General features: G+C 42.7%; 2 protein-coding genes across 5 annotated transcripts in view; one reads left to right on the top strand and one right to left on the bottom strand.

Moving 5' to 3' along the window:
* Positions 1 to 2,415: 2,415 nt before the first annotated feature.
* On the bottom strand, positions 2,416 to 3,570 carry LOC102844581 (C2 calcium-dependent domain-containing protein 4A-like). Its single transcript, XM_006899646.1, has one exon. It carries the CDS (start codon positions 3,568 to 3,570, stop codon positions 2,416 to 2,418), a length of 1,155 nt encoding a protein of 384 aa, XP_006899708.1.
* A 10,217-nt stretch (positions 3,571 to 13,787) lies between these two features.
* VPS13C (vacuolar protein sorting 13 homolog C (S. cerevisiae)) overlaps positions 13,788 to 16,417 on the top strand; it is a 248,439-nt gene continuing 245,809 nt past the window's right edge. For 3 of the 4 annotated variants that reach the window (XM_006899642.1, XM_006899644.1, XM_006899643.1), the window contains exon 1: positions 13,839 to 13,938. In XM_006899642.1, the coding sequence (XP_006899704.1) occupies positions 13,839 to 13,938 (100 nt within the window). Of the gene's footprint in view, positions 13,939 to 16,417 lie in introns of all 4 variants that reach the window. The other variant, XM_006899645.1, reaches the window with a different exon arrangement.

The following is a 16,417-nucleotide window of genomic DNA, read 5'->3' as shown; positions in this document are numbered from 1 at the left end:
TTGTTGTTGTTATGTGCCATCGAGTCGCCTGCGACTCATAGCAACCCTATGTACAACAGCTCTAAACTCTGCTTTGTCCAGTGCCAATCCCACTGCCTCCGACACACTCATCCCGATTGCCCCAGTCACCGAGTCAATCCGTCTCCTAGAGGGCCTTCTCCTCCTGCACCTGCCCTCCACCCTCCCAAGCATGATGTCCCTCTCCAAGGATGGGTCTCTCCTTACAATATGACCAAAGTATGTCAGACGAAGCTTCAGAATCCTTGCCTCCAAGGAGCAGCCCAGTTTAACCCTCTCCAGAATGAATCTGTTTGTTTTATTAGCAGTCCATGGCACCTTCAGCACTCTTCTCCAACATCAAAGCCCAAAAGCATCAATTCTCCTTCTATCCTCCTTGGTCATTGCCCAGCTCTCTGATGCATAACAGGTGATTGTAAAGACCGTGGCCTGTACCAGATACACCTTTGTCTCCAGAGATACACCGTTGCTTTTGAGTACTTTAGAGAGGTCCCTAACAGCAGACTTTCCCATGGCAATACATCTTTTAATTTCCTGGCTGCTGGTGCCAAGAGTGTTGATTGTGGAGCCAAGCAAACTAAAGCTGTGAACAATCTCAATCTCTTCACCATCCATCCTGATGCTGCCAATTGGTCCAGTGGTGAGAATCTTTGTCTTCTTGACATTGAGCCTCGATCCATAGTGAAGGCTGCAGTCCCTGACCCTCAGCAGCAAGCACTTTAGGTTTAGTACAAAATAATTCTTAAAAGTTTTTTTCTAGTGCTAAAATTCCAATGAGTTTATGTCTTACCTAATTTAAAAATCTTGTTGATTAGGCTATTGCATCCAATCATAATTTAGAAGTACTAGAGATTCTGTTTGGAAATAACCACTAAGGCCCACTGCTCCATTAGAACTTTTTCCATACCACACACATATATTTAAATATTTTCCATTCTCCTTTATAAATGATACATTTTCCTCTAATGTATGTAAGGCAGGAAGAGATATGCCTGGCTAGTAGTGAATGTGAAGGATGAAGGAAAATCATTCTTTAAAACATAGATTTATTATTAGTAGTTATTTAAGTCACAGGTAGGACAAAGTAGTATGTACACTCTAGATTTCATGACCTGCCAGATTAGTTTACCTAGGCCCTGTTTCAGTGACTAAATTTGGCTAGCTTCTTTCTCTCAGTCTCATCTCAACATCTGAAGCCACTTTCAACCAATTTGCTATTCCCACTAATGGATGAAGAATGGGAAGAGACATCCACTTCTTTTTGTTTGTTGGGGGTTTTTTTTTTTGTTGTTGTTGCTGTGTACCATCAAATCGGATCTGACTGGCACAGGAGGAGATTGCCCCTCCTTCTCCAGCAGAGTATTTGGTGAATTCAAACTGGAAACATTCACTACTGAGTGACCACTTTCAGACAGAAGCTGAAGTTGCAATCTCATAACACAAAGAGACAGTCCCTTTAGACATGTTGTACTACTTAGGCATAGTGAATAAAACCCTTATTGCCTAATTTGAGAACTGTAGCCTCTTTTCTGTGCCTCAGTATCCCCACCCTGTAAAAAGGGGCAAAACATACTTTCTTGTAAAAGTTGTTTTAGAAATCACCCGAGTTAATGCTCTTAAATGTATTAGGATATGTTTGTACAAATAATAAACATAATTATTACATTAATAATTTTTAATATACTGCTTCTCAATAAGTTAATATATTGCTTCTAAGTTTAATACATTAAAACAGTTCTGATTTTTCCCATGCATTTGCAGCAAGATGCAATGAAGAATATCTGACTCAAGTGTTACTTAATCATTCACTGTTGACCTTGTAAGAGCCACTTCATTGCCTTTTCTTGGCTTAGTTATCCAATACCTAAGACACGAATATCTCAAATGATGTTGTTGTTGTTATGTGCCGTCGAGTCGCCTGCGACTCATAGCGACCCTATAGTCTCTAAAAAAAGTTTCTAAGAGATGTCATGGAATTAACAAACTTCATAATTATATTGGAGGAAAATAGATCTTCAAATTTCCTTTAGTTTTAACACTTTTGTGTTAAAACCACTTTTTGTGGTTTTGTATCTTTTAACATTTCATCACACACTCTAAAAGTTGCCAGCATGTGACACATTTCATTGTCATGTTCTGAAGGTCTCATGCAGCCACACAGTTACTCAGTTATACTGCCATAAGCGTGTGGGTAAAATGGTGTGTAGTTGGCAATATACAACGGGAACATTACTGCTACACACCACATTGCATTTGCTGAGAAAAAAAATATGGAGGGTATTCATGCAAAAATGCTCCGATGACTAATTAAGTCAATACGGAACTATTAAGAGGCCAGGGTAGAAAAACCAGAAAAGTTTATTTTGTACAAAGCAGCTGTTAGTGTCCAAGGTTCCTTCAGAGCAGCAGGAGGGAGCCCAGGAGCAGCTCGCCCTGGCCCAGCAGGCGGCCCCGCTCCAGGCCACGGCCTTTGCTCTCCACTTTGACACACACCGCCATGCGGCGCACCTTGTCCTCTGAGAGGCCGTCCAAGCACAAGTCCTGATCAAAGACGGCCTTGTGACTTCGCAGAACCACTGCGCTGCGCTGCTTGCGAGTCTTGCCCGCTGGCTGCAGGACAAAACTGAGGCGGTAGCTGATGGCACGGGTCTCGGTCCCTGCCAGGCCCTCAGTGCGCAGCAGGCGGATGCGAAGGTGCCCGCTACCGGGGCAGTACTCGGCGGCCAGGCGCAGGACGCCACCGCAGTGGCTCAGAGTCACTGTGCCCTCGGCCTCCAGGCGCTGGGGCTGTGGGCTTAGTGACGGTAGTGTCGCGGACGCGGATGGGTCGGAGACCTGGCGTCTGGAGCCGACGACTTGCTCCTCCTCCTCGTCCTCGTCCCCGCTGGAGACGGAACGAGCACGAGCCAGGCCACAACTCCTCCGTGCCCAGAGCGTGCGGCGCAGCAGCCCGTCGGGGGCGCGCAGAAGGCGGCGACCCCGAGGCCGGGGAATGACTGGGTCCCAGTGCGGACGTGCACTGCCGGGGGCAGGCGTGGCGGTGGGGGCTCGGCTCGGGGCTCGCAGGGGGCTCTGTGGCTCACGGGGTCCGTCTCCCCCTCCGCCGCTGTAGGTGTGCGCCCGGGGGCGGGGTGCGGGCCGGGCGGCGGGCAGTAGCAGGAGCGCGGCGGTGGCACTGGGGTCCCCGAGGAAGAGCGACTCCTTGCGGCGGGTGTGCGGGCTCTCGAGCAGCGCGCAGAAGCCGTAGGTGGTGGGCGCGCGGGGCAGGTGCGGCAGCGAGAGCGCGGCCTGGGACCTCGGGTCCCAATCCGTGCGGGCCGCGCCCTCGTTTGCCCCCCACTCTTGGCCTAAGAAGTTTCGGAGCGAAGCCAGGCCCGATCTAGACGGGAGTCGCGGCGGGATGCAGAACTCCGGGATGCAGTCTGGCGTGAGCACGTTAGCAAACCCAGTAGAACGGATGTTTGCCGACCGATGGACTCGACCGCGAAAAAACCAGTCCCCACGCCGCAAGAGGCCTTCGGGACCCAGGCGAAGTTGCTCCAGACACCACATCAGAGGGCAGAGGCCGGACAGGGGCCACCGTCAGTTGAACTGGTTGGTTAAAAGGATTTTCAGAGGGACATCAACAGTTTCTTTCCCCTTTTAGAAACGTTCGTTCTAGCTTTTCCCGTGATGAGACAAACTGTACTGTGTTGCTGCTAGTGCTTTTTTTCCAAATGAGTTAAATCTTTCTTCTTCTATCCTTTCTCCACACCGCTGCCATGTACACTCCAGGTCTTGTTGCTTTAACTTCGGTCTGCTTCTGTTGGCATATGAGACAGAATTTTTGAAAATGTTGTTAGCTTTGGTCAGGCCCCAGCCTTAGCCTGTCCTGCCCAGAAGCCAGGTGCGTTTTTCAATTAATGCACTGCTGAATCTGGGCTGTTCCACTCTAGCCCTCAGCAAGTTTTAAAGTAATCATTATCTCTTTCAGGAAATGCGCAAAAGGCACCGGAGTAGTAAAGCAAACTGACTGGGTCCTGCTGATACACCGATTTGGGTTCTGCGTCCTATTGGTCTCCGGCCCTTTCTATCTAGTACACAGTCAGGGAAAGGTGACCGGCCTCTGGGAAGGTGCCTCTAGGCGGGCGCGGTAGTGTAGAACTAGTAGCTGAAGCCTTTATACTGGCGGCCAGAAGCTTAAGCCAATGAACCTGCGGTCGTGGTGCTGCTAGGTAACATGACGCCTTGCCCTTTGCCACGTGGCTAGATCTGGGGAGCCAGTTCTTCTCTTTTTTGCTTCGAAAACTCTAAACAATTTTTATTTTCTTCTTGTGCAAACGAGAGTTAAGTGTTGACTAATTTACAAAATAGTTTTGAAAATGAAGAATATAATTAATGTAAAGGCATATAAGCACCCCACAGCCCATTAAAACATTTAGACAACAAAATTCCCGTTTGTCAGTGTTACTCAGCACAGCCAGGCTTCTAAATCCAGTGTTTCTATTGGCCAGCTTTCAAAGCTTCTCGCTAGCTGTCTGGTTTTCAGTTTTGATTTTAACTATTTGTTATTGTTTATTATAAATTACTGCTATACACGAGGGCACTTTATAAGCATCTGAAATATTTTAAATCTTGGAGTTACAAGGATGCATTCGCATGTACAAAGATCATCTAGTTTACATTTAAGATTAGGCTATTACTTAGGAAGCAGTGAGGTTTTTTTTCTGGTACTGAGAAATTTGGCTACCATTTGTGGGTGATGGTTGCATATGAACAATGTAATTGATGTTACTGAAGTGTACCCCCTGAAAAACTCTGAATTGGCAAATGTTGTGTTAGTAGTATTTTTATAATTATGAAAAAGACCAGGGTACTTTATTGTATGTAATGTTGTTGTGGTTGTTAAATGCCGTCGAGTCTTGGGCAACTCCTAGTGACCCTATGAACGTAATGTTGGGTATTCTTATTTTACTAATTAGGAAAATACAGTTTTGTATACATCTGGGCTATTAAATAAAATCATGGGTAGAGGGACCATAAAAAAAAAATCTGGCCTTTCTGCTGTGCCCAATTGAGAGCTTTGCCCCTTCCTTTTGAAAACCAACCTGTGCTCATTATTTTTTCATGATAACTTTTATTGTTTTCATCCTGTAGAGTTTTGTTTTATAACATTTTCTCCTTCATACCTTCTCTCCATCTCCTCTACCCATTTCCCATTTGATCAGGTCTGCATGTCCTGCTCCAGACTGTTAATTGCAATACACATACTGTTCCTTCCTCTTTTAGTTTTAGGTTGATCTTCCCTTCTCATTACTGATTACAGTGATTATTGGCTTTCCATTCTATTTCTACTTTCCCTGCCCACCCGTTAACCATCCTATTTTTTTTAAAAAATACATGTCTCATACAGTATTTGTTCTTTTTTGACTGGGTTATTTCACTCGGCATAATGTCTTCTGGACTCATGTAGTGTTTAATGAGTTCTCCATTGTTTTTTAATGCTGCACAAAATTCCATTGTATTCTTTGATTTCTCTATCCATTTGTTTGTTCCTGGCATGTGGGCTGCTTCCATCACCTTCCTATTGTGAATAATGCTACAATAAATATTGGTAAGCATATGTCTGTGGGGTCTCAGGTCTGATTTCCTTAGGAGAGTTCCAATCTCTTTTGCATTCTCACCAATACTTGTTGTTTGCTGTCCTGTTAAACTTTACTATTTAACAGAGACTATCTCACTTCAAGAGCAATAGCAAAGTTTTTAATTTGCATCTCTAATAGCTAGAGATTTTGAGCATTTCTGGATGTCTTTGTTGGCCATCTGAATATCCTCTTTAGTAAAGAGTTGTTTCATATCTTCTGCCCATTTTTCAATCAGGTTGTTAGACTCTTTTCTTACTGATGTATTCTCTAAGTTTTAGTTATGAGATCCTTGACAGATATGTCACTGCCAACTATTTTTTCCCATTATGTGGGCTTTCTTTTCACCTTAGTGGAGAAAGGTTTTGATGCACACAGGATTTAATTTTTAGAAAGTCCCATTAATCCACTTTATTTTCTCCTGGATGTGCATTTTTTACTATGTTTGAAAGCCTGTTCTTGCATAGACTACGTATGCTCTTTCTGAACATGGCTTCCATGTAAAGCCCAGAATGAATGAGTTCTGAGCTTTGGTTAAACAATTTTTCTTTCTAAGTTACTGCTTTACCAATTAATTACTTCTCCAAATAATGTTAAAGAAATAAAATTTAATACATGCAAAGTGATCTCTAGATAGGTCATGCACATTCTGTGTCTAGCACGCGCACACACACACACACACACACACACACACAAGGGGGGGAGGGCATGGGAGAGAGGCCCTGCACTCTGTTTTCTAGGATCTGTCTAGGATCTAGAATCATCACTGAACACTTGCAAAGTCTGATTATACTATATTTTGGAAACAAAAACCACCTTGCATTTTAGAGGTCAAATAACTTACTCAAGGTCATATAGTAATGGAACATAGAGGAAATAATACCTACTAGTCATTATTAATGACTCTACCATGTACTTCAGTAAGAAATTGAATAAAATGACAAATTACTGGAATATGTGAATTCCATCTTTCTGAAGTAGAAGAGAGAATTTTATTGAGAACATTATTTAGTAGGGGCTTGGGGTTGGTGGGTCCAACTGACAACCTACTGTTGTTGTTGTTGTTATGTGCCGTCAAGTTGCCTGTGACTCAGAGTAACCCAATGTACAAGAGCTCTGAACTCTGCTTTATCCTAAGCCAACCTTATTGTCTCTTTTACACCAAACCCCATTACCCCAGTCACTCATTCAATCTGTCTCATCAGGAGTCTTGCCCTCCTGCTCTGTCCCTTCACCCTCCCAAGCATGATCTCCCTCTCCAAGGACTGGTCCCTTTTTGCAACATGCTCACAGTATGTCAGATGGAGCTTCAAAATCCTTGCCTCCAAAGAGCAGCCTGGTTTCATTCTCTCTAGGATGAATGTGTTTGTTCTCCTAGCAGTTCATGGTATATTCAATACTCTTCTCCAGCACCACATCTCAAAGGCATCAATTCTCCTTCTACATCCCTTCTTTTGCTTTTATTCTATCTCCAGTCTGGACAGAATTTGTGGGCCTGGGCTACACCCATTGGAGAATAAACTAATTGCCAAGGTCATGTGCATTAGTTCTGACTCACCTCTTCTCAGAGGATAAGATTGTTAGCTCTGAGAGTGAAAGCTCAGGGAGCCATAGGCTAAAATGGCAAGGACAAATCAGAGCTCACAGTCTGAAAGGCTAGCTGGATCATCTACCTGTGCTGTGTTGTTGTTGTTCTTGTTATGTGCCGTTGAGTCACTTGCGACTCATAGCGACCCTATGTACAACAGCCCTAAACTCCGCTCTGTCCTGTGCCAATCGCACTGTCTCTGACACTCCCATCCCAATTATCCCAGTCACTGAATCAATCCACCTCATAGAGGGCCTTCCTCTCCTGCGCTGTCCCTCCACCCTCCCAAGCATGATGTCCTTCTCAAGGACCGGTCTCTCCTCACAACATGTCCAAAGTATGTTAGACGGAGCCTCAGAATCCTTGCCTCCAAGGAGGCACCCAATTTAACCCTTTCCAAGACAAATCTGTTTGTTTTCCTAGCAGTCCATGGTATTCTCAATACTCTTCTCCAGCACCACAGCTCAAAGGCATCAAATATTGTATATTGTATATTTTAATACAAGTCTGTACAACAGGCGACCTGTGCTGTAGTGTGAGTAAATTAAAAAGCACTAGGGCAAGAAAAATTATTTAGCTGTGAAAAAATAAAGGCTTTGGGAAAAGTCCATCCTGGATTCAAAGAGCAAAATAATTTACCTTTCTGAGCCAAACTTATAAGGGTAATAATACCTATTGTATAGATAGACTTGTATTAAAAAGATGTGCATAAAAATGTCTGACACACAAGAAGTGTTTGCTAACTGCTAGTTATTGTTACATAGGCTTACTTGAGCAAAGGCTGGGGTAGCTGATTCACACACATTGATGTTATTGTTAGGTGCCATCAAATTGAGTACAATTCACTGTGCTCAATTCACACATTGACATCTTTAAAAACATTTCTCTGTCAGGTCAAGCAAAGCTCACTGGCTTTGTTTTTATCAGCAATGCACCTCCTGGAATAGCATTTCCTGTACAAGGGTTTTTTGAAAACAGCAGAGATGTTTTCTCTTCTGGGGCATGTTTAGTCCCCTGTGATCACATTAAGCCTTGTTTTACTTTCCTCAGAGAAGCAGGAGCCATCCAGTACTTGTGGGGATGGTGTAATAGCCATGTGCCCGAAACACATGCTTCTACTTAGAGGAAGGCTGGCGGTTTAGAGCTTACAGCTGGGAACATTTGTAATGGAGCTAGAAAACACTTCTGTGAAGAGGGCATAAACAGATCACACACCATCTGGGATAGAGGTGCTTTCAGAAGTAGGAAAGTCAGCATTTTAAAATGCTCTCTCTCTTTCTTCCCTCTTGGGTTGGATCGGACAGCATTGAGAACCATAAATTAAAATGATGATGTTCTGATTTAGCAATCTTTTTTAACACTAATATAATATGGAATAATGGCAGAAATGCTAACCAGGAAATCAGGACTCTTGAGGGTTTTTTTTTGTTTTTTTTAAAAAAATATTATTATTATTATTTTTTTTTTGTGTGTGTGTGTGTGTGTGTGTACACCATCAAGTCAGATCTGATTGGTACAGGAGGAGATTGCCACTCCTTCTCCAGCAGAGTATCTGGTGGATTCGAACGGAATACCTCTGAGATTGTAGTGCAGCTTCTTGCCACAAAGCCACCAGAATTCCCCAGGACACGTGAGTTTTAACTCAGACTGTCACTAGCTCTTTAGGAGATAGGAAGCAAGTCCTTTCATTCTCCCTGGGAGTCAGTGTTTCATGTCTCCCCTCTGTTAAAAGAGGAGGTTGATCTACAGGTTCCCCTCTGGCTTGAATATTCTATAAACCACTCTCATGCCCCCTCTTTTTTTTTTTCTCTTAGCCTTCTTAAGTTTATACTATCATGGTATCATAATTTATTTTACATTTTCTGACTCCTTTTTTGCTGATCTCTACAAATTCTATTGTTGGAAAATGGGCATGGGTATGGGGTTACGTGATTTTATAATTTATTTAAAAATAATTTGGAAAATAAGAGGAACTTAGTTTTTAACAGAAATGCTTTGCTAATATTTTTATTGCTCAATCCCTCATTGTAGCTTACTTTGTAATTGTTTTGTGTTAATGGTCTCAAACCAGAATGAAGATAATAACTATTATTACTAGAATGTTTATTTTCTCTGTAACATTAACTGTTGTATCCACATTCCTCTTGTATGATGCTGTATATTAGGGTACAAATGGTATTTCATAACATTATCTATCAAATTCATTCATTGTTGCTGCTATGGAACCGACTTATCGGTGACCCTCCACTGGATTTATGGGAGCTGTAATTTGGGGCGTATACATCTCTCTTCTGAATATTGGGTTAGCAGTGCAGCTCCCTATGCACTCTGCCATCTCTCTCACCTCTAATTTCTACAAAAAGTATGAAATATTTGAAACGTTACTGTATGTGCATATCCATCAATCTCTCAAAATAATCTAAAGATGGAAAACATTAAAATATGTTTCAGATTAAAATCTACATGTTTTCCTCCTTCTTTGAACCTTTCCTTATCCTGAGCCAACCTCACTGTCTCTGACACACCTGACACCATTGCTATAGTCACTGTGTCAATCCATCTCATCCAAGGTCTTCCTCTCTTTTATTGACCCTATACCCTTCCAAGCACAATATCCTTCTTGAAGGATGGTCCCTCCTGGCAACATGTCGAAAGTATATGAGTCAGAGTTTCAAAATCTTTACTTCCTGGGAGCAAACTGGCTTCACCCTCTCCAGGTCAGACCTCTTTGTTTTCTTGGTAGTCTATGATATGTTCAATATTCTTCTTTCGCACCACAATTCAAAGGCATCAAATTTTCTTCTTTCTTAGTCATCATTCAGCTCTCAAATGCAGGGCAAACAATTGAGATACTGGGGTCTGGATCAGACACACCTTAGTCTCTAAACTAACAACATTATTCTTTAGCACTCTGTTTTCCTTCTAAGAATGGGCATAAGATAAGGATGTCACCTTTCAGCACTCCTATGCAACATCATACTGTAAGTTCTAGCTTATGCAGTAAGGTAGAAAAGGAACCAGAAAGCATATACACTGGGAAGGAAGAAATAAAACTATTTTTGACAACAGCTGTATCTATGTAGAATATTCAAAAGAACTGACAAGCTCCTGGAAATAATAAATTCATAGGAGAAAAAGTAGGATTATAGCAATGACATAAGAGACAAAATGAATAAAAAATAAAAGTAATTTACTGGCAGGAAGAGCCAGTCTTTGGATAAAGACATCTTTCTGGGAAAGAAAAGTCAGAGAAAGAGAGGAAGGCATCCAACAAGATGCATTTATATGGTGACTCTTAACAGTGGGCTCAGGCATATCAAAGATGGTGAGGATGGTACAGGATAGGACAAGTTTCAGATGTATTGTTCATAGGATCCTTATGAGTTATAGGTGATTAACAATAGTGGCAATGCTGAGGGACCTCTGGTGGAATAGTCCATAGGGAGTGGGGTTAGGAAATGAATGTCTGCTTTGTGATTTGGGGTAAGCCACTTAACATTCCTGAGCATAATTTTCCTACAAAATGGGGACAGTACAAATACCTTTATCATTTAACCTCACAAATCTTTTGTAACAGTTAAACAGCTTTAGTTTGCTTGGCTCCACAATCAACACTCTTGGCACCAGCAGCCAGGAAATTAAAAGATGTATTGCATTGGGAAAGTTCACTGTTAGAGACCTCTCCAAAGTACTGAAGAGCAGTGATGTCAGTCTGGAGACCAAGGTGCACTTAATACAGGCCATGGTTTTTTGCAATCACTTCCAATATATCAGAGAGCTGGACACTGACTAGGGATGATAGAAGGAGAATTGATGCCTTTGAGTTGTGGTGTAGGAAATGAGTATTGAATATATCATGAACTGCTAAGAGAATGAACAGGTTCATCCTAGAGAGGGTTAAAGCAGGCTGCTCCTTGGAGGCAAGAATTCTGAAGCTTCATCGGACATACTTTGTACCTGTTGCAGGGAGGGACTGACCACTCGAGAAGGACGTCATGCTTGGGAGGATAGAAGGACAGCTCAGGAGAGGAAGACCCTTGACGAGATTGGTTTATTCAATTACTGGGGTAATGGGGGTAAGTAGGTCAGAGACAATAAGATTGGCACAGGATACAGTAGGGTTTAGGGCTGTTGTGCATAGGGTTGCCATGACTCACAGGCGACTCAACAACAACAACAACAACAACATGAAAATGTATGTATTGGCATAATAATGACATTATATAACTGAAGCACTAATAACAAAATGGAGTGATGCATATAAAAGTACATGAGTGACTTTTTGACAATTATGATGTATAGACGGTACAGGAATTATTATCATCCAAGACATTAATGTTTCTCATTTCCTCCATGAGACTATTAACTTCTGTTTCATTGGTTTGACAGTTGCATGTTGCCCATGGCTTCTTTCATATTGTCATACATTGCTATTCATATATCCTCGTATTGGTTTTAGACATTTTTTATGGTGCAAGCTTTTACCTTGACCAGAACATAGGTTGTATGCATTCCCTTTAGTGCATACTGGGTGTGGAAGAGGATTGCTAGGGGGTAAGACCATAAACAACTGGATGACAGACTGAGGAGGATGCTTTGAATTCTGGGAAGGTATTAAGTGAACTATCTGAGCTCACCTTTGCTTTGGGAAACTAAACTCAGGTTGTGAGGGAAGGACTGGTGAAGGGAAGAACTGGAGTCCAAGAGGGCGCTGGAAGATGACTGTATGGTTCAGGTGAGATATAAAGAAAATTCAGGAACTAGAGCAAATGCAAGGAGCTCTGGCGGCACAAAGATGAGTGTTTGGAATCTACCAGTTGGTCTTTGAGAGGAAGACATATGGTCTCCTTTGGTAAAGATTTACAGCCTCAGAAACAGATGGAAGGTTGCCCTGAGTCAAACATTGTTTGGACAGCAATGGATATACATTTTGGTCTGGCAAAGGCAGACCAGACAGGCTTGGCTATTCAGGCTATAGATGATGAAGAAGATTAAATTCAAAATGCCTTCTAGGAATCTGGTAACTGAACTAGGAAAAGACAACCGATTAAGGACTTATCTTCCATGTGCAGGAGTGGAGGACGAAGGTGGATGTTGATAGGACTGGTTATGTTCGGTTTTGTCATTCTGTATCAACCACTTCACATAACACCAATTGTAAATGTTTTTACTTTTTTCCTTCTCTGATTCAAGACTGTGGACTTAAGAGTTTCTTAAAAAAATTATTTTTTACCCCCTTTTAGATATTTTACTAGCCTGAGGTTTTTACTTTCAAAACAATATAATTCTTTCAGTCATTATCTCGTAGGAAGGTATTTAATAAATGTTTGAGATTACAAGTAATCCTGGCATTTCTTAAGTTTTTTTTCTGCTTACCATATCTCACAACAGTTTTTAAAACTGCATTTTAGGGGGCTAAAACGAAACAGTTCTTGGTTCCCTTGGTGGGCAGTGTTTGGTAGAGCTCCCAGTTTTAAAACAGGTTTGGAAGCAGGAGTGGCATCCACTTTCTAAACAACATGCTTCTGGAAACTATGAACTTTGAGAAACTACGATCACTGTATAAAGGCATCAGGCCTTTTGTTCAGAGTCACTATGAATCATGGTTGACTCGATGGTAATGAACAAACAACAACAACAACAAAGAAAACAGGGTTTGTCAGTGTGTTTTCGGTTCCCCAGGATGGAAAGTTCTCAGATAATAAAAAAATCCTGCTACTTCAGAGACAAATGAGTAACAGCAGAAAATAAATTATGTAAAGAATCACAATAATAATGTACTTAAAAATAGAAATGAAATAGTATACCTTTGTTCTTTATTTCCATAATGAAGTAGGATAACCAAAATATTTAGGGGCTAAGTGGATAAAGCGCGAAAATGAGAAAAATTAACTTACAACAATTCAATGTTTTTTTTATTATTATTAGTTTTTGTGTGTGTACCTTAAAATCAGATCTGACTGGTACAGGAGGAGATGGCCCCTCCTTCTCCAGCCGAGCATCTGGTGGATTTGAACTTTATACCTCTGAGACTGCAGTGCACCTTTCTGACACTAGGCCACCAGGGGTCCCAACAATTCAATTTTTATTCTTTCATTATGATGCGATCCTGCATCTCCACTCTCCAACTTTTAAATTATTAAAGGGTGTTTTCAAGAAGCAAAAAGACGCGAAACCTTGTTCCAGGCAGAGGCGATGTGCAGCAGGACAAGGATGCAAGGTTTCCTTTCCCTGCCAGGACCCGCAGGTGAAAAGATGGGTGGTTGCTCTGGAGGCGCGCTCAGAGCGGGGTTAGGAAGCAGTGGATGAGGCCCACTGCATAGCTGCTTTAGGTCCGTTGTAGAACTTCTATCCTTTCCCCTCGCCTTTTTAAATGTCCTTTTCTCCTTGTCCGGGCTGCTGAGCCAGAGCCCACAGTCAGCCCGCGTGCAGCGTAGGGCCCCCACCCTCGCGGTGGCGGCGGCGGCGGCGCGCCTGCGCACAGGCGGGGTCACGCGCACAGCGCGGCGCGGGGCGGGCCGGCGCCCGGGGGGCTGTCATTCGCGGCGGCTTGGCCCTCAGCTGCTCCCGCTGGTTCCGGCTCCTCCTGCTCTGGCTGCCTTGGCTGCACCATGGTGCTGGAGTCGGTGGTCGCGGACCTGCTGAACCGCTTCCTGGGGGACTATGTGGAGAACCTGGACAAGTCCCAGCTGAAACTGGGGATTTGGGGCGGTAAGCAAAGGTTGCGGCCGGCGTGATGCCGGGACTGAGGGGCCGACGCCACGGGCTCCTCCTGGCTCGGGTTCTTCCCGGGCCCTGCGCCCCGCGCCGCCCGCGACTCCGCCCCCGGGGATGGGGGCCCGCCGGTGCCCCCTCCTGGTGTGGCAGGTGGGAGGCGCCGGAAGGCCTGCTCCAGCCTCCTCCGCCCTCTTCCAGCCTCCTCCATCCTGCGCCCCAGGTCCCGACCCTAAGTGGGAGATGCAGCAACGCGCGCAGGTGCTGCTGCTGCCACCGAGCTCACAGCTCCCGCCGTGCCCACCGCAGGGTCCTCGCCTTTCTCCACCCAGCCCCTTGGGGGCCACAGCTTTTATACGTACATACGCAGACACACATGTATTCTCACATCGCATGATCGCGTGACACGAGGAGGACTTTTTTCTTGGTCTTAACACACTCCAATAAATTGTCAACAAGGCAAAAGAAAGGAAATTTTGTTTTGCAGTTAGCTCCTCTGGCAGTTTACAGCGAGCAGGAACTGACTTCCTTCTTTGAAGGTTTGTACAGATTGATGACAGATGAGCAGCGAAGATCTTAAGTAAGACATGCCTTTGAACGATTCTTACTCTCAAAGTTCTCAGCTTCTGAGAAAATGATTTCTTATCTTAATGTTTACTTTCCCCAAAAATATGAAGAAGACTTTCAGTTTTGTTTTGGAGAGATGGAGAGCAATTCAAGCCACAACCAGCATCAGCATTAATTAGGTGTCTCCTTGGTTGCTTGCCCAGGAATTTATTCAAGCGTATTTATCCCAGAGATTAATGTATCAAAGTAGACAGTAAATTGTATGCTCGAACACGCTTCAAAAAGCCTAATTACATGTGCTATATATACCTTCAGCTTTGGGGATGTTAGGGTTGCTTTCTTACTTTATAAAAGACTTTCTTGGGAGGGGTCTGTTAGCTTTAGTGGGAAATTCATAGAACTAGAAAATGAATGGAACTGTTTTTCATTCACTCCACAAATAGCTATAGACCTGTGCTGCGCTGTGCAGTTGTGCTAGCTAGCCAGACTGTTAAAGCACTTGAAATGTAGTCATTCTGAAATGAGAAGCAGCTGTGTGTGAGCCTAACAGGCCGAGTTTTGGAGTTCTGAGTACTTAGGATACCTAAGGTATTCCAAGAAATTTAAAAATATTGATTACATGCTGATATGGTATTTGAACATACTGGGATATGTAAAATTTATTAAAACACATCTCTTTCCTTTTGCTTTAAAACACATGTTAAAATATTACTTGTGTGGATCATACTATATTGGGCAACATTGTTATAGGACCATGAGTCCTGTCCTGAACTAGTGGAAGGACCTCCTTTGAATAGGTTACTGGTCTTTGATTTCATGTTGCTCCACAAGACATATTTATATCGCCTCCAGGTTCGGGCATGGTTCAGATCCATTGTTCATAGGGCCACTATGAGTTGCAGGCGACTTCATGACACATAACTGCAGCAACAATCACCATCCCGTTGAGTATAATACAAATGAAAGACAAGTGAAAAATGAGGCATTTAACTTCTTAAATGTTGAATGCCTTCTGTACAGAGTAAACATTTCTTTAAAATTGATGATGTTGAGTTATTTGGTCTAAGCAACCCTGTATGTTGGCCTCAGAAACACTGCCTGGTCAGGATTGCCTAATAATGGATATTATTTCATCTAGTTTGAAAACATTTTTTAAATCTGAAAAATATTGGTACTGGTTTGACACTTAGGAAATCTCATTTCTAGGTTTGATGGGGTGCTATATTGGGTGCGCCATTTACCTAATTTAGTTTCATTTTAAGGAGCTCGGGTTGTGCCTGTAGAGAAGTGCACTGCTAACCGAAAGGTGACTGGTTCAAATCCACTAACAGCTCTATAGGAGAAAAATAGACATTCTCCCAGAAACTTGCTGAAGGGAAGATCAGCTATGAGTTACTTCTGATTCAACGGCATTGAGTTTGGGTTTTGAGTTTCATTTTAAGATTGATTAAATAGAAATTTAATGTTGTTGATTGCCGTCTAGTCAAGAATGACTCATAGTGACCCTATGAACAAAAGACCTGAAACCTTTCAGTTATTGTTTCTCAGAGTTCATAGAGTTTCGAGAGGCATGTTGTTTAGGAAGCAGACCTCTCCTGCTTCCAGAAATACTGAAATTTGGGAACTTTAAATCTTATAGTTAACATAATACTCTCATGTAACTACTTCTCAAATACTACTTTGAAATTACAGAAATTAATGTGCTGTTTACATCGTGCACTATTTATCTCAGTCATGTTTTCCCCCTTAAAGAAACCATGTATTGAAACAAACATTTGTTCTTTCCCTTCCTTTTCTTTATCTTTAAAATTAGATGTTAGGCTCAGTAACATCTAGGGAGCCTCCTAATGCCAAAACTTTATGATCCTGATTGTGAATTATTTTATAACATTGTGAGGTATATTACCTG

This window comes from Elephantulus edwardii, unplaced genomic scaffold, assembly GCF_000299155.1.
Source record: "Elephantulus edwardii isolate Elephantulus edwardi_28Jun2011 unplaced genomic scaffold, EleEdw1.0 scaffold00264, whole genome shotgun sequence".
NCBI lineage: Eukaryota > Metazoa > Chordata > Mammalia > Macroscelidea > Macroscelididae > Elephantulus > Elephantulus edwardii.
This window is presented reverse-complemented; position numbering and strand designations above follow the sequence as displayed.

Bases quoted from the DNA above. Each gene is read 5' to 3' on its own strand.
- LOC102844581 (XM_006899646.1), bottom strand. From the start codon at position 3,570: ATGTGGTGTCTGGAGCAACTTCGCCTGGGTCCCGAAGGCCTCTTGCGG.